This window comes from Sylvia atricapilla, chromosome 3 (genome assembly GCF_009819655.1).
Source record: "Sylvia atricapilla isolate bSylAtr1 chromosome 3, bSylAtr1.pri, whole genome shotgun sequence".
Lineage (NCBI taxonomy): Eukaryota > Metazoa > Chordata > Aves > Passeriformes > Sylviidae > Sylvia > Sylvia atricapilla.
This window is the reverse complement of record NC_089142.1, coordinates 112,545,197-112,567,970: the sequence shown is the minus strand read 5'-3', so window position 1 is coordinate 112,567,970 and position 22,774 is coordinate 112,545,197. Positions and strand designations below refer to the sequence as shown.

At 49.0% G+C, this 22,774-nt stretch overlaps 3 protein-coding genes across 7 annotated transcripts; 1 reads left to right on the top strand and 2 right to left on the bottom strand.

The window, feature by feature from the left end:
* Nucleotides 1-334: 334 nt before the first annotated feature.
* GEMIN6 (gem nuclear organelle associated protein 6) lies at nt 335-5,800 on the bottom strand. Of its 4 annotated transcripts, none has more exons than XM_066316679.1 (3): nt 5,717-5,800; nt 3,731-3,876; nt 335-1,938 (listed from the first exon to the last, which is right to left on the bottom strand). In XM_066316679.1, exons 1-3 carry the CDS (start codon nt 5,798-5,800, stop codon nt 1,560-1,562), a joined length of 609 nt encoding a protein of 202 aa, XP_066172776.1. In that variant the 3' UTR covers nt 335-1,559. The 4 variants fall into 4 exon arrangements, with proteins under 4 accessions (XP_066172776.1, XP_066172779.1, XP_066172778.1 ...); XM_066316682.1 differs by lacking the exon at nt 5,717-5,800 and adding an exon at nt 5,296-5,424; XM_066316681.1 differs by lacking the exon at nt 5,717-5,800 and adding an exon at nt 5,277-5,415.
* LOC136359758 (serine/arginine-rich splicing factor 7) lies at nt 5,535-11,879 on the top strand. Its single transcript, XM_066316676.1, has 9 exons — nt 5,535-5,636; nt 5,962-6,142; nt 6,274-6,450; nt 7,341-7,415; nt 7,505-7,606; nt 7,967-8,020; nt 9,995-10,039; nt 10,596-10,631; nt 11,566-11,879. The coding sequence occupies exons 1-9, from the start codon at nt 5,609-5,611 to the stop codon at nt 11,618-11,620; spliced, it is 753 nt and encodes a 250-aa protein (XP_066172773.1). The 5' UTR covers nt 5,535-5,608; the 3' UTR covers nt 11,621-11,879.
* GALM (galactose mutarotase) lies at nt 6,819-21,361 on the bottom strand. Of its 2 annotated transcripts, none has more exons than XM_066316675.1 (8): nt 21,026-21,361; nt 20,420-20,574; nt 17,572-17,778; nt 16,162-16,243; nt 15,085-15,226; nt 14,822-14,996; nt 14,251-14,362; nt 6,819-7,591 (listed from the first exon to the last, which is right to left on the bottom strand). In XM_066316675.1, the coding sequence occupies exons 1-7, from the start codon at nt 21,219-21,221 to the stop codon at nt 14,285-14,287; spliced, it is 1,035 nt and encodes a 344-aa protein (XP_066172772.1). In that variant the 5' UTR covers nt 21,222-21,361; the 3' UTR covers nt 6,819-7,591; nt 14,251-14,284. The 2 variants fall into 2 exon arrangements, with proteins under 2 accessions (XP_066172772.1, XP_066172770.1); XM_066316673.1 differs by lacking the exon at nt 6,819-7,591 and adding an exon at nt 11,418-11,603.
* Nucleotides 21,362-22,774: the final 1,413 nt, after the last annotated feature.

The following is a 22,774-nucleotide window of genomic DNA, read 5'->3' as shown; positions in this document are numbered from 1 at the left end:
CGCAGGGACAGCGCCTGTCCGGCTCTCGGGGGCCAGACGAGTACGGAGCCGCTTGTTGGCGTTTTGCACCCCTCGTGCGTTACCCCTCACGGCTCCTGCCCGCGCTGAGGGTGAAGGAGGTGACGCCATGGCCCGTGTTCCATGGCAGGAGTGGTGCCTTCCTTAGAACAAGGCATTCCCAAAGTGCTCCAAGGCTCTTGTGATGGCTACACCTCGGATCCTGCCCAAGCAGCCTTGGGAGTTCAGGCCCTGCTTTATCCCCTCACATCTGACATGCAAAAGGGGGCTCCTGTGTTTTGGCATCTCCCAGCCTTTCCAGTGAGACACACAGGAATGGATGTACAATAGACATTTTTTAAGAAAAAAATCAACACAAACATGACAGATGCAACGTAATTTTAGGTAAATCCCAGCAGGAATGAGAAGAGTCTTTCAGGAACAAGGGTTAGGCAGACTTTCCATCTGCATTTGTGCACAATAATGTGCTTATCTTATAATAAGGCAAAACAAATACACTGAGATTAATGAGGGCTCCAAATGTTCCTCACTGCATTAATCATCTCAGGAATAATCACATAATGATTCCTGTATTGTGTGTTGGCATAAACTAGAAACAGAACATTAAGAAACAAACCATGAATTGTAACAAATTTTCCTTTTGCAGAACGCTGGTTTTCCAAGCACTGCTGCTCTAAAACAGCAAACATAGGTAATAGTTTTAAAACCTGCAATCTGCCTGCTAACCTTCCCTAAAAATTATACAAACTCCGACATACATTGTAATTTATGTTCTAAACCAGGAGAAGAGCAGAGGGAAAAACAAACAAACAAAAAAACAGCTACGAAAACAAACAACAAAACAGCATTGTGAAAATCTTTTAAAATTTGGTTTGGAAGTCCAGGTGTCATAATTCTCCTTCTAAGAAAAAAAAAAAAAAAAAAAAAAAAAAAAAAGAAAGGAAGAAAAAAGAAAAAAAAAAGAGAAGAATGTGGTAAGCAGACCAAATAAGCATGCCCTTCAGCACTAGATACGTAAACTAGTTTTAAAGGGAAAACAGTTTAAATGTATTATACATATAATCTTTTACTATACTGATAAAAAAATTCTAAACTGGCAAGTTGCATTGATAAATCAGTTTGATACATCAGCACTATCCAAACAGTCTGCATCTAATAAAAACAGGACATGAAAAAATGCTTGTGCTTTGAATTTATACTTCTTGTGTTATCCCTTCCTTTACATACAAAAACCAAATCAAGACAGAAGTACCTAAAACATTTCTGCAATTGCAGAAATTGCAGCATTTCTGCAAATAGTGAATATTGATGCCCAGGAGAGTCCCTAAAACAGGAGAGTTCCTAGAGAAAGAAGGTTCCATCTGCAGGGCCTCTGTGGGTCGAGGTATCCCTGCAGCAAGCCCTGCAGGTGGGACAGGATGATCTCATGGGTGCTGCTGCACTAAAGAAATCAAGAGAAGCCAAAAGGCCGCATTTCTGCAGACAGCGAACACTGGTGCCCAGGAGAGCTCCTGCGGACAGGCGGCTCCCTGGGCAGGGCCTCAGCGGCGCTGCTGCTGGAGGAAGCCCTGCACCAGGCCTTGCACACGGGCCAGGATGATCTCGTTGGCGCTGCTGCACTGCTCGGGGCCGTACGGGGGCTCGATGCTCAGCACCCCCGCCACGCTCAGCGTCCTGCCCAGCTCCCCCTGCTCGCCCACGGGGATGTGGTTTGTCTCCAGCCACGTCTTCAAGGCGTTCTTCCTCTCCTCCAGCTCCTCGGGGCTGTAGGCGTGGCTCTCCTGCGGCGCCAAGATGCAAGCGAGGCGCTGCTTCGTGTCGCCGTCCCCTTCCCGCAGGATTTCCACCTTCTGCACCGCGTGGCCCATGACGAACGACAGGGACCCTTTCTCCTGCTCTGGGAATGTTGCGAGGACAATGCTGTCAAGGAAAGGAGATTGTGTAAATTCCCGTTCTTAACAAAAAGCGTCTAAGGTTTTGGAGATAAGAGCTCATTAGCATCTGCCTAATCCAGGTACTTAAGCAATATCCAGCACCCAGCATCTTCCTTTGAAAAGCATGCTGCTATACCCTTAAAACACTAAAATTGTGGGGCTCTGCAGGCCATTGCTGGTCATGAATTTTAAACTACTCTAGACACTATGAAGAACATTAATGTACCCTTTACTTCAAAAAAATAAAGTCAAATCTGGAAATCTCAATATTTTTGTGCAGCTTTCCCTTGTGTGCTGAAGAACCTACAACATTTCAACATTCAGAAACAGTGATACCTTCATACACACATCACTTTGAAGATTGAAACACCAGAACCTTTTAATGAAAAAAAGTAATATTTATTAAACATTGCTAAAAGAATTTTTTTGAATGACTGTTGCCAGTTTGTGAAATGAAAATACAACAGGAATACACTACAGAAGGCTCACAATGTAGAAGCCTGCTCTTTTCCCAAGGGCACTTGCCTCCCAAAAGTCCTAAAATGCAAGTGGGAAGGCAGCTGGTTATATTTCTAGGACCTCTCTCTCATACATCAACAAAGAGCATCAGAAGCCATTTTCTTGCTCTTGTGGGAAGCAAAATTCCAGAACTTGATGCCAGCACTTCACTAGCCCATTATTGCCACCGTTAGTGGAAGTAATGGCTTTTTGGGATGGTGTCCAGTGACTTCAGCATTTCAGCCTGGACCATCACCAGAATCATTCACAGCTGTTTGCACCTTTCTTATCAAAATGATCAGAAACTTCGGAGATTATTGGAGCTACTCCAGAGCTGAAGCAACAACCAATTCTTCTGAAACACATCAGAAGCTCAGTGTTTTAGTTTTCAGCCTCCATCCCGTGTTCATGTGGGACAAGCCTGCATCCAATAAGGCATGAAAGAGTTCTGGCAGCAAGGAGGCAAATTTCTACCCATTCCCTGGTGCATTCTGCCTTTCAAACCTTGTTTTCAAGTTATTCAGTTGGGCTACCAGAGATGTGGCACCATTTCCCATCCAGTGCCCCTGATTTTCCCTGCCTGCTCTCCAAAGAGGCCTCTACACCTTCTTGGGTGTCTGGCTAGAGGGGAAAGGCAGGCACCAGTGCAACAACTCTGGACAAAGGCTAAGGATTTCAACGCCTAAAACACTGAAAACACTCCTGCACTCTTCATAAAGCAGGGTTTGGTATATTATTAAAAGCAATCCTTAACACATGGATGGCGGAGAGGTAATAGTATAGTTTAATATGTAAGTTTGAAATCACTTGGAATTATAATACTGTGTGACTTAATATGCTGTTCACTTAGCTTTACTTGCTTAGCACGAGTAAGCTGGGCTTGCTGAAGCCTTGGCTGCAAGCTGTGAACTTTCACCTTGAACACATGCTGGTAGAGTTGATTTTCTTAGCAATTTTCCTAGAAGCTGGCACAGTGCTGAGTGAGAATAACTGAATTTACAGAGAGAATAGCTTTCCTAGCCCACTGGTATTTTGGTTGTTGCTAAGCAGTGCTTATTCTAAATCAAGGACTTTTCAGTTTCCCATGCTCAGCCACGGATGAGGTGCACAGGAAGCAGAAACCAGAAGATAAGAAAGCTGCAGCCAACAGCAGAAGCTGCAGCTTAAGAAGATAACGTGCCATTTTTGCTCCAAATAAGTTTGCTTCGGCCCTGGGATCTTTTCACCTCCTAAATCTTGCTTTTTATTAATTTTACAGAAATAAAAGCTTTGGTACTTACGTGGCAGAAACTGGGTCAACTGTTAAAACCCATCCTTCATATTCACGTTTCTCAACTGCAACAACTTTCACCAATTTGTTCACGTACGTTTCCCAGTCTAGAGGGCTTTTTCTCTGCCAGTCATTCATATTTCCTACACCCAGGACCTAGAAAACAACCAGATCAGTCAGCAGGTGTAGTCGATCTTTTTGCTTTGCTCTTCCTGTCAGAACTGGGTTTGCCTCCATGTAAAGATTTGTCTTAAGCAAAATTTGCCTTTTTCTCTTTTTTTTTTTTTTTTTTTTTTTAAGCAGACATTCACACAAGTGGTTTGCATGAAGCTGCACTTCTGTAATTCCCCACGGAGACCGCTTGTTTTTAAAGGCACACAGTAAAGCCTCAAACCCTACTGTTCTGGTACCCTTACGCTTTCCCGTTGCATTCAACGCTCCATCTATTGCTCTGCTTTCTCACAAAGCCTTGGAGGGAAAAGTCCAGCGCCTTTGTTTTGTGCTCTCTTCTCTGCTCTCCTCTCCCCCAGGCTGGAGCACCAGCAGGTGCTGTTCACCCTTTTCCCCGTGTGCAGCATTCCCATCCCGGCGGGCGGGGCCGCGGAGCGCTGGGTGCAGCGCGGCTCAGGGAGCACCAAGGGCTGGAGGGCGCTTTGTTCCCCGGGAACGCTTTCCCGGCAGGGAGAGCCTGCACAGCCCAGCTCGGCGGGGGCAGGAGCCCCGGTTCCCATCCCTCTTTCCCGGCCCCGGTTCCCGTTCCGCCGAGGGCCCCTGGGCGCTGCACCGCCGCTACCTGCCGCCTTCCCCGGCACGGGGTGCCCAAATACGGAGTGTTACAGCTGCGGAGGGCACATTCGTGACACACAGGTTCGCACGCATCAGGCCAGGTGGCCAAACAAGGAGCCGAGAGTGCGGCAATTCAATCCCGCTGCCTTCTGCCCCTCTGCAGCTCGGTTTGCTCCTGGGATGCTCCTGCTAGCGATTGCAGCTTCCACACGCCAAGCCGTGCCTCGTCCGTGTGGTTTACCAGGGTTAGATGCACGCTCTGTGCATCTGCTATATAAAAATAAGGTATTTTTTTTTCTCCCTGGTTGTTGAGCTGCTTTTAGCGAGCTTTCCCGTGCCGCCGTGAAGGTGAGAAACTTGATTCCGACACCACCCCCAGCCCACAACTGCTCTATCTCAGCAGCATTCACGCAGAGCTTCCCATGGATGAACCAAACAAGTCATTAACTCGGTGATCAGTGAGTAATTTCTGAAAGCCACCATGCAATGGTTTTGTGAGTGCTAACACAAAGAAAATTATAAAGGGTATAAAATGAGATAGTCAGACTTTGCGGGTTTAGAGGGGCAATTAACTTCTTTTCTTTCTTTCTTTTTGGGAGTCTCAATTCAGCCTCTCCAGTACTACAAGGATTGCGTATTAATGGCTTGTGCCACTGCATTCAGCTACTGCTTTCTTTCAGTCACAGCTCGTTTATCGGAAAGCAGGGATAGCAAATCTATTTTCACTCTAAGAACAAGCACTGGCCTGCACTCCAGAGGCAGCTACGCACCAGCTGATGGGAATATCACCTCCAATACTGGACGCGTCCAAGGATTGCTCCCACTCAGGAGATGCCAAGACAAAAAGGCCCTGCAGGCTTCACTTCCATCGGGCAGGCGATCGACCACCCGCAGCACCAGCAGCAGGACCAGGAGTCCTCTTTCTCAGGGAAAGCGTCTCCCGCCGACACTCATTCCCCGGTTCCCCGCCCGGCCCCGGTTCCCGCTGAGGGGCCCGCCCCGCGCGCATGCGGGCTGGGCTCGGTGTGGGGGGAGGCGGGGGAGCGGCCCAGGGGGCAGGCGCGTGCGGCGGCGCGTGCGCGCGGGCGGCGGAGCCGTCGGGATGTCGCGTTACGGCCGCTATGGAGGCGGTGAGAGCTCCCGGGGGCCTCGGGCGGCGGGCGGCTGCGCAGGCGGGAAGGCGAGACGGGTCTGAGAGAGAGGCGATTACCGTGGGGAGGTGGGCGGCCGGCGGGCGCCGGCGGAGAGGGGAGGAAGGCGATGCGGCGGCTGCGGCCGTTGTCGCCGCCGCCATTTTGCGTCAGCGGCCGTGGGGGAGGGCGCGCGGCCGGGCGCGCGGCGCTCGCGGGGAAGGCGGGAAGGGGCCGCGCGGACAAGATGGCGGCGGCCGGGGGAGGGCGGGACGGGGCTGAGCCCGCGCCCGGCGCCGCGCTGAGCCCCGCTCCGCTCCCGCAGAGACCAAGGTGTACGTGGGCAACCTGGGCACGGGCGCCGGCAAGGGCGAGCTGGAGAGAGCCTTCAGCTACTACGGCCCGCTGAGAACCGTGTGGATCGCCAGAAACCCGCCGGGGTTCGCCTTCGTGGAGTTCGAAGACCCCCGGGATGCTGAAGATGCTGTCCGCGGACTTGACGGGAAGTACGTGTCCCTTTCGCGTGTTCGCCGAGGCTACGGAGAGAGAATCGGGGGTTCTTTCCTGTGCCCTGTGCTTCTGTAGTTCTGTCGCAGAGTGCAGGGTTTAACCCAGAGCCTTCATGGACTCATTGCAGGGTGATCTGCGGCTCCAGGGTCCGAGTGGAAGTATCCACAGGGATGCCGCGCCGCTCCCGCTACGACCGGCCCCCTGCCCGGCGCCCCTTCGACCCCAACGACAGATGTTACGAGTGTGGTGAGAAAGGCCACTATGCCTATGACTGTCACCGCTATAGCCGGCGGAGGAGGAGCAGGTACGTGCGGGGCCGGGGCGGTGCCTTGCTTCGCCAGCTCGCTTTTGTGTAGTTCTTGTTAGCAAAGAACACAATGTTACACCAGTTTTCTTTAAACTGTAACGCTAGATTAATTGTATAGGTGTATATTACAATTTGTTGCTATTTCTATCAAATGTTAATATCTTAATAATCAACCTGGTCAAAACCTTTCAGGTTTCTTCGTTTGAGTCAGTCGCCTTGATTCAGAATGTCACGAGCCTTAAGATTTCATGCTGAGGCGCCTTGCAAATCCGACACTTAAGATCCTCCTAGACCTTGAGGTGATCAGCATAAGAGGCCAGATCCCCTCGAGCCATCTACACGTAGCTTCACCTTATTCTTTAAGGGCAGAAAATTTGAGACGGTGACCGCCGTAACAGTAAATTTGGCTTTCAATTGGGGCCCCCCTCCGGTTTAGAAAGAGGAACACCAGATTGACCACATTCCCACCTAGAAAAATCTTCTTGCGTCAATCAAGCCTCACCCTGGCTCATTGGGCTGTCAGTTTGATCGTCGTTAGATTGAAGAGAACTCCTACCTAGATGCAGCGCTCGCCTATAGATACTTCTAGATCGTCTAGATCTGCTAGACCTTGGGCCAAAGAGGGTCGACCTGCAAACTTGCAAGGTTTATTTTAAATACGCATTACAGTGTTTTCTATTCTAATGTAATTCTGCAATGTAATTCAGCTTTAACATTTTTCTAGGTAGTAAAAATGCTCAAGACAAGTAGGCCCAGACATTTTTCCAACTGACAGATGCTAGTTCTTTAGTTGTCTGAAAAAAAAAAGTTTTGACTTCAGCAGGGCCTCAGTGATGCTGGTTGCTGCAGCTGTCTGCTGATACCTGTTGTTTCTAACCTCACCCCAGGTCCCGGTCGAGGTCCCGCTCCAGGTCCCGAGGACGGAGGTACTCGCGGTCACGCAGTCGCAGCCGTGGCAGGAGGTGTGTTTGAGTTTGGCTTTTATTCCTGTTACGGCTTTTTCCCAGAAAAAGCAACCCTTGAACAACTCTTGGAATTGCCATCTCTGCAGGTCCAGGTCAGCCTCCTACCGCAGGTCCAGGTCTGTGTCTCCTCGTAGGTCTAGGTCTGTGTCTCCCCGCCGCTCCCGCTCGGGTTCCTTGAAGAGATCGAGGTAATTAGTGCTGGTTTTTAAAAGGCTGCATCATTTACTGTTGTTGGTGTTTTCCGTTTTTAATTAAGATTCCAAATGGTATTGGGTAGCAGATTTTAAAAGATGCTGATCTCTTGAAGTCAGCTTTAAAAAGTTTGTGATAATTCTAGTTAAATTCACTGGCATGCTGAGATCTTACTTTGAGAAACTGGCATCTCCCATGATTGAATTTCTTTGTCTGAAATGTTTAATGGTCATGTAGGTCTACGATCATGTAGGGCAGTTAAATTCTCCTATAGAAATATATTTATAGTTCTGTAATTGTCATCAATTCTGCTTTTGTTTACTTCTTTCTAATTTACCTCCCTTTTTTAATTTCAGGTCTAGATCAAGATCCAGATCTAGATCCAGATCTGTTACGTGGCCCCGAAGCAGGTATGTGGCTATAGATAGTTGGTAGAAGTTGCTGAAAAGTCTCATTAGCTCTCTAACAACAGTTAAGTTTTTTTTTCCCAGGAAAAGATGTGTTTTTCCTCCACTAAAAAGCAGTGCAGAAGATTGTTCTTCCTCTTTTTGTCCTTTTGCACACTACTAACATCTAGGTCCCCATAGGCATCACAAATACTTGTGATGATCAGGTTGCATTAACAGCTAACAAATGTAGAATGAATCTCAAAAGTTTCTTTTTCCTTTGTGTAGCACACACAAGATTGTGAGTTCTTCCATTATTTTTCAGAGAAAGTAGGATTCCTTTCCAAAGTAGTGTGTTAATTCTTTATTGTCTGCAGCCAGGCAAATCTTGAAGGGCTGCTGATGTTCTGAGTGTTAAGCTGCAAATCCAGCTCTGTTGAACATCAGTGTCAATCTGCAGGAACTGATTTTGATTTGAGACAACCACCTGTCAGAATTATTTTGTACCAATAAATGTGTCACGAGTAGCAGATTTCAAAGGACTACAGGATGCTACTTATTCCCTTAAACTTTACTTGATAGTAAGCAGCCTGTGCTTTCCAGAGCCTCGTCCTGGCAGCAGGGCTCACTGGGCCTCTTTGACAAGAACAAGAGCAAATGGAAATTCTCCTCTGGATATGGTATTGCCTATGGCCTGGCCTATCCCTGTGCCTGCTGTGCTGGTTTTAATGGCTGCTCTTTGAAACAAGGAACAGTCAACCATGAAGAAACACAGGAAGACACAGGATAGCTTCAGCCAAAGGGAGCAGCTGAAAGTGGCATTTTCTGAGGACGGACAGCAAGCAATGATAGGAATTTTAAGGATGGTTTAATTAAGATCAGAAACTCACACAAGTGGTCCAGAAGCTGGTAAAGAGAGAAGAAGGTTGCCCAAGGCAGTAGAGCAATGCCTTTCTGTGACTGGGTACACCCGTGGCTAAACCATGTTAAATCTTAGTACTGGTTGTTCCATCATGACTTAATCATGGCTTATCACTGTTCACTGTCAGTGACAAGCAGGAAACAGCTACAGTCAGCAGACTCCCTAAGAGGAAAACATCTTGATTTTACCACCATTGTTTCCTCTTTCTGGTACCAGGCTGGTGTTCTGCGGGGTAAAGGATACTTGCAGTGACATTTCTAGTCTATTGTGTGACACTTTCCCTTGTAAGTATGGATTAAGTGACTGAGGTATAGGAAGTTACAGATGTACAACTAGACTGAAGTGGCAAGAAAATTGTGCTTATGCAATTGAAAGATTATTTCTTTACAGAAGAGTCCAAGGAATGCATTGCACCCAGAGACAGGCTCTGGGTTCATGAGGAGACAGGCTAAATGAATACATGACATTTGCTGGTTTGACAGTGTCACAACACACATCTGGAAGTTGTTGTGGAAAGCCTTGGATGTGGAATGTAGAACACTTCCTTGAGGGACCTCAAAATTTCAGTGAGGCTTTCAGGCAGTATAGTGTTCCTGTGGTGTAGCAGTCTCAAAGGTGGATGTTTTCCACATTTCTTTTCATAAAGGTTAAGTTCAAATGTTAAAAAAAACCTCGAAACAAGTGGATAAATAAGATGACCTTTACAGGGAAGATACATGTAGGAATGAGCTGTCTGCAACTGCAGTGGCAGATGTCACTCAAGTCTAATAAAACCTGCAAGTTTAGAGCATGGCTTTTGATTAGCTCTGTGAAAATACTGAGCAAGACTTGGGTTGTTCCTGTGTTCCTGTCGCCTGCACCAGCCAACACTGGTCACCAGCTAGGGACCACAATACAGAGCAACATGTGCAGCTTGGACGTAGAAAGAGTTCTTTGGAAACTTAACAGGCAAAACCATGGAAACTTGCAGGATTGTGTGTATTCAGCATGACAGTGCTCATCCACTGAGTGTGAGTCCTGCTGTCCCAAACCTGCATGTTTTCAGTTTCCCTGCTGAACTGTATTTTTTCTTGCAGGTCGAGGTCTCATGGCAGATCAAAGTCTGGCTCACCAGCTAAGAGGTGAGCACTCACGCATAGAGCATGCAGCAGCATCTCAAATTTAGGTTTGCATGATTAACAGAGCCTGGTCCTTTAGAAAAAAATGCCCCAAACATGGGGAATAGTCTCTTTCTGATATGACAGAAATGATAACATTTCCTCTGCAGCTCTTTGGAATGTGTTCCTTGCCTGTCTCGGTTTTCATTAACTCTTCATAGTTTCCAACATAGTACTAATTTCCTGTGCCTTTGTGCTCAGTTGTGTTAAATTTTTCTATCCATCAGATGAAGACCTTCAGCTTTGTTAATGCTTTTCATAAAACAGAATCTGGTGATGTTGCTTTTCTTAAAGCTCCACCTTGTTTTTCTGTTTGTATGTTGAAGAAAGTTGCTTAAAATGCATCTCCATGCTAAATGAATGGAGAATCCCTGTAAGAGTAAAAGCTGATCTGAAAACTACCATTGGAAAGAGCTTCTGGCTAGATTCCTATAATTTACATTCTGAGAGGCTGGGTTTTTTTAATCGCCATAAAAGTCACATCTGACATTAAAGCTGCATTGCTGTTCTGTTTTGACAGCCGGTCCAAGTCCCGGTCACCATCTCCAAAGAGAAGGTATGTTGGTCTCCCTGCTAATGGCATAGACTCCCTAGAGCTGGCACTTCAGCATCGGCACTCAACTCTGTTCAGGAGTTTGACTGCTGCTTGTAGGAAAGTGCTGGAAAGGTATTTTGCTGAGATCCCTTCCACAGCAATAATGTTGTGGTTGTGGCTTTCTATATGGTAGTATGTATATGTGGTGATAAATCCTCGGTTTTGTAGCAGTCTCTTGACCTTGTCGGCTCCCCTGTTGCTTTTGGTTCACTGACAGTTTTATTGCACCGAGACTGATGAGCTTGAAGCATAGAATAAATGTAGGAAATCAGCTTTCAATCTCATTAAAGGCTGTGTTGACACTGGGGAAGGTAGAGTGGGGTGACCTGGCACAGCAGTCAGGAATGGAAAATCAGTCCTGTCATGTTCACTGCTGTTACATCATTGTTTTCTTTCCCAGTAAGTCAGTAAATAGTTTTCTCTCCCTCTCTCTGTGTATGCACAGAGTAATGTGTAGAATATGTGTAGTGACAGAATCAGCAGCATTTTTCCCTAATTAGAATTCTTTAATAATTCATTTTTACAACGTTAGTGTCAAACAATCACAAGGGCAGGGATAAGTGCTCATAAATGCTGAGTGATCACCATGACAGGTTTTGACAAGCTGCTGTAATCAGAACAGTGAAGAAGTATCTTGCCCCTTTGGAGGTCACTATAAATAATATCCTTTAGATGGCCTTACAGTGATCTCCTTTCAAAAATATCAGTAAAGAAAAAAAAAAGAGTTCTCTCCAGATCATCAACCTGTTAACTTCTGTCAATAGTGATTGGTTATTTTATTAAAAAAGAGTGCTTAAAGGGAGCCTGAATCTGGGTATACTCATGTTGCTTTTTCCTGTGTTCATGATTCCTGAGCAACTACTGAAATGTTAATTTTGGATTCTTTTTCTTTCAGCCGTTCACCATCAGGAAGCCCTCAACGAAGTGCAAGTCCTGAAAGAATGGATTAAAGTTATGAAGTTAATCTTTTAGGAAGAAAGTTATTTTGCTTACATTATTATAAGGGATTTTGTGGTGTCTTTGTAAATGTAAGAATGTAGATAGAAGAGTATATCAACTAAAATTTGGCATGATCTGGGTCTTCTGAGTTAGTCACACCAATAGACTAGCACAGGTCTCTTTTTATTGTATGAATTAACTTCCTGTGATATGAAAATGTGGGACTTTTTTATTGGCACATTGAAATAAAATGTGTATTTTTAACTAAAACTTCTCTGTAGTAACCCTGCTGCTTCTGTTAACATTTGGGTAATTATAGCTGTGTGCCATGTGACATGGATGAAAAATGTCTAAAATGGGAATCACTAATCCCAGTTGGTGTCTTCTCAAGGTAGTCACTTTTCACATCTCCTGTTGAATGATCTTTGGTGAAAGGATTAGTTCCTCCTCTCCTTGAAACGGAATTTAAAATCCATCTCTGTCTGCAGATGGATGGAAGTTTGCATATGCCCTTTTCATTCCTTGATATTTAGTGGGCATTCATTTTTTCTGATGTGCTGATGTGCTTATTCTGCAAAGCTCATTCTCTGGTGTTTGACTGTTGATAGCAGATGCCCCAAAAATCTAAGGATAAACTTTCCTCCAAAACACATCTTTGAAGCAAGTAACATCTGGAGAAACCGCTAAAGGTAATAGAAATCATCAAGAACTTGACAATTGCTACTTGTTGCATTTTTTTAGTTCCTTAGGCTATTGATAAAAAAATTTTAAAATATCTCAAGATGTGTTTTCCTTTTTTTTGAGGAAGATCCTTAAAATGAAAGATTCTCAGTTGCCCTCAGGAGTTCTAACCTGTGTCAGAGAAACTGGTATGGTTATAAAGCAGCCCATATATATCCTGGAGATGATTTTGTTGAATGATGCCAACTTCTTACAGCAAATACACAACCTGCAGGAGTCACTATTTATGTTATAGGTGTGTCAAAATGTCCTCATTCTGTATGAAGGAACTGTATGATAAAGCGCTTTAACACAGATCACAGCAAGGGACTTGCTGGCAGCAGTGTTGGAGTGTGAACAAAAAACTGGCAGGCAGAGGGGAGAAAAGCATCTTTTCTTTTTGATGGGATTGGCTGTCTAGCAGAAATAAAGGCCAGTTTCAGCAGCAAGTAAGCACTGAAATGGAAAGCCAGGCCTGTTTGGCCTTCCAATGAAATCTGTCATGGCAGTTTGCTTCCACTGTGTAAACCACAGCAGAATAGCTTCAGTAAAGTGACAAGATGAACTTTGTTACACCTGGGGTAATGCATGGTTTTCAAAAAACAGATTTCCTGTTAATAATGACCGCATGGAGCTTTTCCAGTGGATGAGTCAACAGTCCAGGTCCTGAAGGTGCTCTTCTGCTGCAGTATCCTCTGGCCTTTATGCTGGTCCTTGCTGTGCCTGGATCCTGCTGGAGCTCACCACAGCCACTGGTGTTCCAGGGGGATTCTGGCCACGGTGGGAGAGCAGGGCTGTCACAAATGTTACCCTGCAGTAATTTAGCCCAAATGCTGAAGCCTGTGATACATGTTTGGAATATTTTACTGGTTGTGCATTGTGTACCTGGTGAGAGGGACACGTTATGCCACTGCTCTGGAATTTCATCACCTTTTCTTTTCTGTACTCTCAAGGCGAACCTGCTCCACAATAAACCTGCAGACTGACACGACAGCTCTACTAGTACCTGTTTTTCAGTACCCAGAGAGACTGGAAGACTGAGCAAAAGAGTCCAGGGTTTCTCTAGGGGGGCTGGGCTTCCTCTAAACCCAAATGTGAGAACCTGAGCAGGGCTGTGCTGGTGTGGACAGCCACTCCCAAGGACAGCCAGCACTTGTAAGATGCAGAGGGGGAGCAGTGACAAAGGTGGCATCAGGCTGAAGTGCCAGGCACCCTGACTGTCCACCTGTTTCCCTTGGGAGTAGGCTATCAGCTCCCTAATAGCATGGTATTGTCACCCCCTGGCTTGTGCCAATTTTCCTGAAGCCTCAGAAACATGGAAGTTTTCATCAGAGTTCCCTGATACAGGGCTTTGAAAATTTCATGTGCAAACAGTGTTAGGACAATGGGTTTTCTCCTGCAGTTGTATATTCAAGACTAAGTGGATGTGCCCACTTCACTTCAGCAAGCAAGGCAGAGCAGAGGAGTTTAACCAGAGGGTCCAGGGCAGCCAGCAGGGATGATCCCAACACACTCCTTAAAGCTATCCTTCATGAGCACTGCACACCACTTAGAGAGAGCACTTTGATGGAAATAGCAGATGTAACAAACAGTCACAGCTGCATCAGGCTTCCCACGAGTTCTACGTGTATATTACCAGATATTCCCCTGCTGTAGCTGAAGCTGTGACATGGCATGTCCCTAGTGTTTTTACTCCAAAACAAAACCCAGTGCACAGGGTGAGAGGCTGGACAGAGTGTGAGAGCTTTACCCAGACCACACAGCAACAGAGGTGGTGACAGGAGTCAAAGCCAGCAGAAACCACAGGTGAAAACCACAGAGGAGGGGAAAAGGCTCCCAGATAGGTGAATCACCCAGGGCAGTTGGAAAGCTCTACTTGGCACCTGGCAGGATTTCTGGCTCAGCTGCTGGAGGCACTTACCCCTCTCAGTGGTGGGAGTGGGCAGTCCTTCTCCTCAAGCAGTGTTGAACACGAGCCACGTGGTGTGGTTGTATTCCTCCCCCGGATGGAGCAGAACATTGGGGAAGTTAGGCTGGGGAGAGGCAGCAGCACATCAGTGACTGTGAGCACATTCCCTGGGACCAGAAATCATGGCTGCATGCCTTTGTTCTTCCCAAGGCACATTCCCACAGCTCCCCCCAGCCACTTCCAGCAGCAGTGTGTAACCGCCCACCCCTTGCCAGCGGGCTGAGTGGGTGAGTCCTACCGCTGGATGAATCAGGCCGTGAGGAATGACTCAGATTTCAGAGGATGTGGCAAGCCCCCAGTGCAGTCATCTGCTCTAGACCCCACACCTTTGGGAAGCTGGGCTGCACAGGGCCAGTCCCTGCTGCACTGGCTGACCCCTGTCTAAAGCCACTGTGACCTGTGCCTGCCTCACTTCTGGTGTCTGCAATGTCGCCTTGACAAGCACACCTTTAGCGCCCCAGAGACACGGAGGGGGGCAGGGGTATGTCCCAGGCAACCCGTGGGAGGGGAAGGGACAGCTCACCTTGTTAACAGCATCGGGCCAGTTCTGGGTTTCCAGGCACAAAGCCGAGTGCTTGGGGTACGTGGCACCACCTTTGCCCTTCAGGGAGCCATCCAGGTTGTTGCCGGTGTAAAACTGGATGCCAGGCTGGGTGGTGTGAACCTCCATGGTTCTGCCGCTGGGCGGGTGAAAAACCCTGTGGAGACGCCATTGGAGGATGATGTGGGAATGAACCGGCACGCCCTGGCTCCAGGGGTGGGACTCCTGCCAAGGCCCCAGCCTACCTGGCCACAAAGCGCCGATCCTGCCCCTGATGCAGGCAGAAGTTGTGGTCGAAGCCATCCAGGTGAAACTTGTGCAAATGCTTGCCCAGCTCCACAGGCTGCCGGAGATCGAACCCAGTGCCCTGCACAGCAGCCACCTCCCCTGAGCAAGGAGAACAGCAGGCTTAGCCACTCAGCCACCTGCTAGCAAACCCGAGGGGCTTGGGTTGGGACACCCAGCACAGCTGGCAGCCCCTGGGGACACTGCTCTTCTTAGCAGGGACAAAGCACAGACAAGGAGCAAAAAAACGGATGGAAGTTTGTACAAGTAGAAACCCAGCACTTTCTTTTCTCTCTTGTCCTTGTTAAGACTGCTGTGGGCATACAGTGTCCTGTGATAAAGCAGGACAAACAACCCCAGGACATACTAAACACAGTGTAAAACAGCCACCCCAACCCAAAGGAGAGGGGTTTTGCATGGAGGGCAGAATAAACACCTTGAAAAAAAATGAAACCATTCCAATTACATAAAACTTACATAAAACACAGCAGGCAGTGCACATGAGGGGTCTGTCTAACAACTGCACAAATCTTATCTTCACTCCAGGACTAAGACTACCCACACAAGAGGGAACTGCAAGGGTAGCAAGCTGGCCACAGCCAAGATGTGAAACAGCTCCATGGTGAAAGCAGCAGGGAGAAGGGCACTGGGTTGGGTATAGCCTTAAGCTCTTCCCCTATTTGTGCACAAGCATGGCACACCAAGCTGAGCAGAAGCCACCTGGACCAGAGAATCCACTCCTCCACGTGCCACAGAGAGCTTGTCTCCTGGATGGACCCATATAACATCACATCCCATGTGCCTCTGGCCCCATTTCCTGCTGCTCCTGCCTGCTCCCTGGGGCTGGTGATAGATCCAGTCAGCAGCACCTGGCTCTGCCCACCCTGCTCAGGTGCAGTGGGACTGAACCCAAAGGTGAGGGCCCCGCTGTGCCTGGGTTCCCCTGGGTGCTGCTGTGCCCCCTTGGCAGGCAGTGCTGCTGCCCACACACACCAACACTGCTCAGGAAGATCACTTCCACCCGGCGCCACACCCACCAGTAGGGATCTTGGTGTCGTCCACAGGCAGGTAGTAATCTGCTTCAATGGAGATCTCATGGTCATAGACATCCCGGGAGCCCTGCAGGATGGGAAATGCTGATTCCTGTTGCAACCACTGCTCAAGCAGCCCTAAGCACAGTTTTGATGTGTCAGTCCACAATGGTGCCCCACTGGTAGTGCCTGGAGCACCTCCTGGCCCTCATTCCACTTGACCTTGGGCACAGGACAAAGGTACCGGCACAGGTAAAAACCTTCATGGCCCCTTGGAGCTGTAAATTCCACAGGCATGAGCCCATCAGTCTGTACTTGCACCTCATAGAGCACTACCACTCTGCAGACTGACTAGCCAAAACATGCTGGGTACTGAGCACAAAGCAGCAGGCGAAGGGGAAGGAAGCGAGCAACGGGAAGTGCAAGCCATCCTCCTGTCTCATCTGCATCGCTGTGGGGCTGTGCTCCTCCTCCTCCCCCACAGCCTCACCAATGCTGGCAGGGAACCTGCTGGGCTGGAAGGGGAGCAGGCTCAAAGCTGAGCCTTCAGGTCACTATCTAATCTGAGCAGCAATTTTGTGCCCAAAGGTCTCCTGTTCCTCTGGAACATGCCTGGGTTGCACACTGCACGTGTTGGTATTTCTGCACCTCTGAGAGCACCAACAACTGCACAGCCATCCTCAGGGCAGCAGCCTGGGCACAGCTCCTGCTCAGAGGGGCTGGCTTGTCTCTCACAAACACTTTTAACAGCCTTTGTCTTACATCCAAATGTGACTGCACTGTATTATCCTATGGCTTTGCCAAGCAACACTTTATTTCTCAGATCCTTTTCCTCCAAGCCCAGTTACAAACTGTGAGATTACAATACAGCTGCAATTCACTGTCCATGCGGTTGACAAAACTCTGTATGGGTGTGTGGGAGCCCTCTGTATCCTGCTGCTGCAACCTTGCTAGTCTGCAATCCTGCTATCTCACATCCCTTTTCCATGATGTTTCTTCTTTTGACCTGGGTATTTTGGTGCTGCCATGCCAGGCCCTGATCTCAACTGCACCACCCTCTCAGAAATGCCAACAGAATACAGCTAAGAAATGGCAGACCACCACTAGGGCACGCCAGCTCTGCACCTCCTCCATAATCTTCCCAAGGGACCAGGAGAGACCGAAACTGCCCAGGGACACACAAAAGGAGAGTCAACATTCTCAGCTGGATGTCTCTGTGGTGTATTTTCAGCTGAGGTCCATGTGATTCAGTCCTGTCCCTGCATGCAGCCCATAATGCACAGAGACAACCCTCAATGCTGTGTCTCCCAAACCATGTTGTGTCCCCAGATCAGCACGTTGGTCCCAATGTCCATCCCATGGGTCCCCAGGCTTTCTTCCCCTGCACAGTGCAGACTCAATCTCCCCACACTTTACCTGCCCTTTCAGGTTGAAGTAGGCGTGGTTTGTCAGGCTGATGGGGGTTGTCTTGCTGGTCTGGGCCTGATAGTTGATGGCCAGTTCCCTGCCACTGAGGGTGTAGGTGACCCAGACTTTCAGGTCCCCAGGGTAGCCTTCCTCGCCGTCGGGGCTGAGCCGGAAGAAGCGGACACCATTGGGGAGCACCTGGGGGCTCCAGAGAACCTGCAAGGAGCAGGGTGTGAGTGGGACAGGAATGGGAACACGGTGCCTCTTGGAACCCTGGGCACTGAGAATTCCTGCTGTGCTCACAGGCACTGACCCCCAGGCAAACACTGCATTGACCTGAGCCTGTGGAAAAGGCTTCCAAAATTGAGTGACAGCACTGGGATTGTGGGTGTGGAGTTTGGATAGAAGTGTGTGATATCACAGGGTGCAAAACTTGGAGTTGAAGGGTTTAGAATATAGTAATAGATATAAAGCAAGATGGAGGTTTTAGGGCAGAGGCTGAGTCCTTTTTCACCTTCTTCTCCATGGGTGTGGGTGGTATTTTGTAACTGGGTAGAAAAATCCACATTGTGCACCATGGGTGGTTGGTTATTGGGTTAAAAGTAAAAATAACTTAGGTGTCATTTCATAATTGGACAGTTTGTTCTAAAAAGGCCTTGTAGAGAGAGACAGACAGAGCCATTTCTCACTTTGTTAGCTAAAACTCACAACCTGTGGGACTGTAACATAGGGAAATGGGGGATCAGCTACTTGCTGGTTACAAATGCCTGAAATGACACCTGCCAGAGTCCAGCACCAGTGCTCTGCTTGGAGCCAAACATGCTGGCAAGGGAAGCAAGCCAGCACACTGTACACAGGTGCCCAGGCAGCCTGTTTGGCCCTGGCATGGGCCTCATGCTGAGAGGATGGATGTGCAACAAGAGGCTCTCTGGAGCTTCACATTTCCCTAAGGAATAGTTACTGTCTAATCAAAGTGGACAGACTTAGGAACAGAGGTCAGATAACACTGTTGAGTTGATCCCTCTGCACAAAGATCACCAAATGGGGCACGGTCAAAAGCCAGCATTATACCAAACACAGAATGCGAGGGCACCAAATACCCCTGGCTGCAGAGCAGGCCCTCCTGCACAGCGTGCACAGACTGCAGCTCCCATGGCTGCAAGGATGCTGCGGTTTTTAAAATACGTATTTCTTTTTGAGTTCTTTGAAGAAAAAGCTGTCAAAGTCCAGGAAACATACAGGTATCACAATTTTTTTCTAAGATAAGAGTTATTTTCCAAAGTCCCCCAGCAGTTGGGTCACACAGTGCTGCCCTGTAAATGCATTACATCAGACCACATGCTGACCACAGCACTGATGTCTGCAAGATCAGGAAAAGCTGAGAAGATGACCAAGATAATCACAGCCAGATGCCACGGTGTGTTTTTTGTTAGGGCTGACCACTTAGGGCTCACTGTCTCTCGACAGTGAGGGTTTCCTGGCTGGAGGGGGTCTTGGGCAGGTGTCCAAGTGTGCCCTGTGGGCCAGAGGACACAAAGCTCTGGCTGGGAGATGTCACTGCCTTGTCCCCAGCAAGCTGGTGAGCCTTCAGCAAGCAAGGTGAAGAAGCAGGAGAGACCACATCCCCTGCCTGTAGAAGACAGCCTGAAAGTGCTGTCACAAAGAAATGCATGTTTTCAGCTCCAGACCACAGGTGTCAGGGTGTATAAAAGAACTTTAAACCAACCAAACTGTCCTCTTTGGGAGTACAACAGCTAAGCCATCCAATACTCCTTTTTTTCTAACATTAACCCCAAGAAAGCAGCTGCACCAGCACATTCACATGCTCTTTGGGGGAAATGGGGGATCAGCTACTTGCTGGTTACAAATGCACTCGATCCAATAAAGCCCAAGGCTTCAGGAAAGCAGACTCCTGAGCCTGCCCTGCAATGGAGCAGGGTTAGCAGCAAGGCTTTCAAGAGAAGAGGTCCTCCACTGCTCTCACCATCTGTACCACAAATACCTGACTTGAGCAGCAGCTCTTGGGAGGAGAAAGGAAAAGTGGAGTGCCCTAGGGCCAGGAAAAGGTTGTTTCATCTCAGGAGGTCATACGGGAGGGCTGGGAAGGAGACAGTGTTCCTGGACCCTGGGGCATTTTGCAGGCCTGATCTAATCCCCCAGTGCAGTGAGTCAGGGTGAGAGCCTGGGGGAGGCTGTCACAGGATGGAAGCAGCACAAAGGGGGCAATGCAGTGACTGAACCCACAGCAACCCCCTGCCCTCCCCTCACTTGGGAGTGATGTAACAAGGAAGCAACAAAGATAAGTTTCTGCAAACTCATGTCCTTCTGACTCTGGGAGGAGCTATGGGCAGGTAACAGCAGTGCAGCTGCAGGTGGAAATGAGTCTGAATGGAAAGATCACTGTTCCCCAGGAAACTTTCTTTGGGCACTGACACAACTCCATCACACACTCCAGGGTGGTGCAGCTGGTGCCTGGGGAGCCTCCATTGCTCCTGAGGCTGGGTTCTCACTGCTCTGTCCCAAGCCAGGCTCTGTACAAGCAGCTCCTTGCCCAGAACAACCTGTCAGAACAGGGCTCCTGAGGCTCAGGGCTGCAGCCACACAGAGGATGCACAGCAAACCCTCTGCTCAACATCCAAGGATGACATAATTGAGCCCTGCAAACTCAGGCAAAGACGAGCCAACCCAGCAGCTCTCAGGAATTGTCTCACTTCCCCATTTCTGCACTGACAGCACTTTCTGAGCTGATTCAACTCAGTAACCACCAGAAAATGCTACAGGGTTCAGGGGTGTAGACATCACAGCCTCTTGCCACAACTCCACAGGCTGTGTGCTGGCAGGACACTGGGAATTTCACCTTGTCAAATCCCTTGGCTCCTCCGTGCAGGCTGTTGGGGCCGTTGTTGATGAACAGCTGATACTCCTTCCCGTCCAGGCTGAACTTCCCGTGGGCAATCCTGTTGGCAACACGGCCCACGACAGCACCAAAGAACGGGTGTTTCCTCGTGTAACCTGGCCAGGGAAACAGCACACGGTTAAACACATCCATTGCAACACGATGGGTGGCCTCCAGGAGTGCTCATGGACTCAGCGGTGTCTCTCTCTGCTTCCCTCCAGAACTAAATAGGTAACTGCAGTTCCAGCTCATTAGTGCACGTCTTCAATTAACACAGCCTGATGGAATCTTGTACTCTTTGCAGATTCGAAGAAAAGGCCTCTGTCACTGCCACTGAAGGGATGACTCAGAGCTGCCCCAACAGAGCGGCACACTGCCACCAGTGTCCCTGTTCCACATCCACCACAGAGCACAGGAGATGCAGCAGGAACTGTACCTCTTCACCCATGATTTGGGGCCTTACAAAAGGGTCACACACTGTGGCAATAAACCACTAAGTGCTGGTTAAGTTGCCTGATTGTGGTTTTTTAATTTAATTTTTTTCCAAAGAAACATATTAAGACCCACCTTCTAAAGTGTCAAATCCTAGAACAACATCTGCAAACTGCCCATCCCTGTCTTTTGTCTCCAGAGTGGTGATGATGCACCCAAAAGACAGGATCTCCACTCTCACGCTGTCCGACTGTAGGACGAACTTCTCCACCTCTCCGCCCCCCTCCTCCGGGGGCATCAGCCCGAACGCCTCTCTGCGCACCGTTGTCATCGCTCCCTAAATCCCGGCCACCGGCACCTCCGGCGGCAGCCGCAGCCCTGCCTGGGAACAGCGCTCAGGAGGAAGAAGCAATGGCGGCGGGAGCGGAGCACTCCCGGCTCCAAAGGGCAGCCAGGACAACCCTCGGCCGCCTCCCGCGCGGGGCGGGGCCGCGCCGTGCCCGGTGGAGCAGAGCGCCGGGCATCCCGGGGCTGTCACCGAGCGGCGGCAGCCGCCGGGAGCTGGCCGGGGCAGCGGGAATGATGCAGGAACAGCGGGAAGGATGCTGGGACAGAGGGAAGGATGCCAGGGCAGAGGGAAGGATGCTGGGACAGAGAGAAGGATGCTGGGCAGAGGGAAGGCTACTGGGACCGAGGGAAGGATGGCAGGAACAGCGGGAAGGATGCTGGGACAGAGGGAAGGATACTGGGACAGTGAGAAGGATGCCGGGCAGAGGGAAGGATACCGGGACCGAGGGAAGGATGCCGGGCAGAGGGAAGGATGCCGAGGGAAGGGAGTGGGGCGGCGGGCACTGCCGGCCCGGACAGCTCAGGCGCCACCTCGCACGTTCGGGGCCCGAAGCATCGCCCGGGCAGCTCCTCTCCCCCGCTCCCGGGGGGAGCTCACGAATTTCACGGCCCGTGCCAAACGTGACACGACAAAACACTGCTTTCTCCCCTCGTGTCGTCCCTTAGCCCCTCCACAAGAGGCACAAGGCAGCGCCTGCTGATGGTGCTGTAAATCAGGCTCAGGGCATCTGCTGCCCGAGCCGTTATTATCATCAGTTATCACCAAAGACGTGGCTCTGACCCAGCCTCCAGTAAAAATCATCATCTTTGGACATACCGACTCCTGCCTGTGTTTGCAGGAGTTCTCAGTCTGCGGGGAAAACCCCAGCAACATCCAAGTAATGTTTAAAATGTGCACCTTTTGACCTCTCTCGGCAAGGCTCAAGTGCAAGGCACAAGAGCCCCTCACTGCAATGTCATATGGTTGTATTTCTATGAGGGTCCATTTTCAAAATTTCTTGAAAGAACCAATAACTCCCACCAAAAAACCTCAGTTGGTCAATCAGAGGTTGCTAAATATTAATTCCCAACACAGCCATCATCTTCTGACAAAACCAACCACGAATTCCAAGCCAACACAGAAACAAAAGCTGCCACCCAGGGCTGGGCAGAGATGGTTTGAAACCTGCATTTCTTTGTTAGTTCTTGTGTTTCCTTCTGTACCTTCACAACCTGTGCTCTCTATCCAAAACCCACATACGAAGCAAACATACCTTTTTTCTGCTCATCAGTATCCCCTCCCATATGAGACAGGATAGGGAGCAGCCCAGATTTTGGACCGAGGAAGGCTCCTGATGGAGGGATGAGAGATCAGTCTCATTTGTAATTGATTCATGGAGTGTTTTCATGTGCAGAGCAGTCCCAGAAGTTCACTGCTTAGCACCTCAGCTCCATCACCTCTCTCTTAATGTACTTCTCCAGACATAGGAAGCCTTCTGTTCTGCAAAGACAACATTTCATTAAGCTGTGGGGTTTTTAACACAAGAGGAGCTGCCA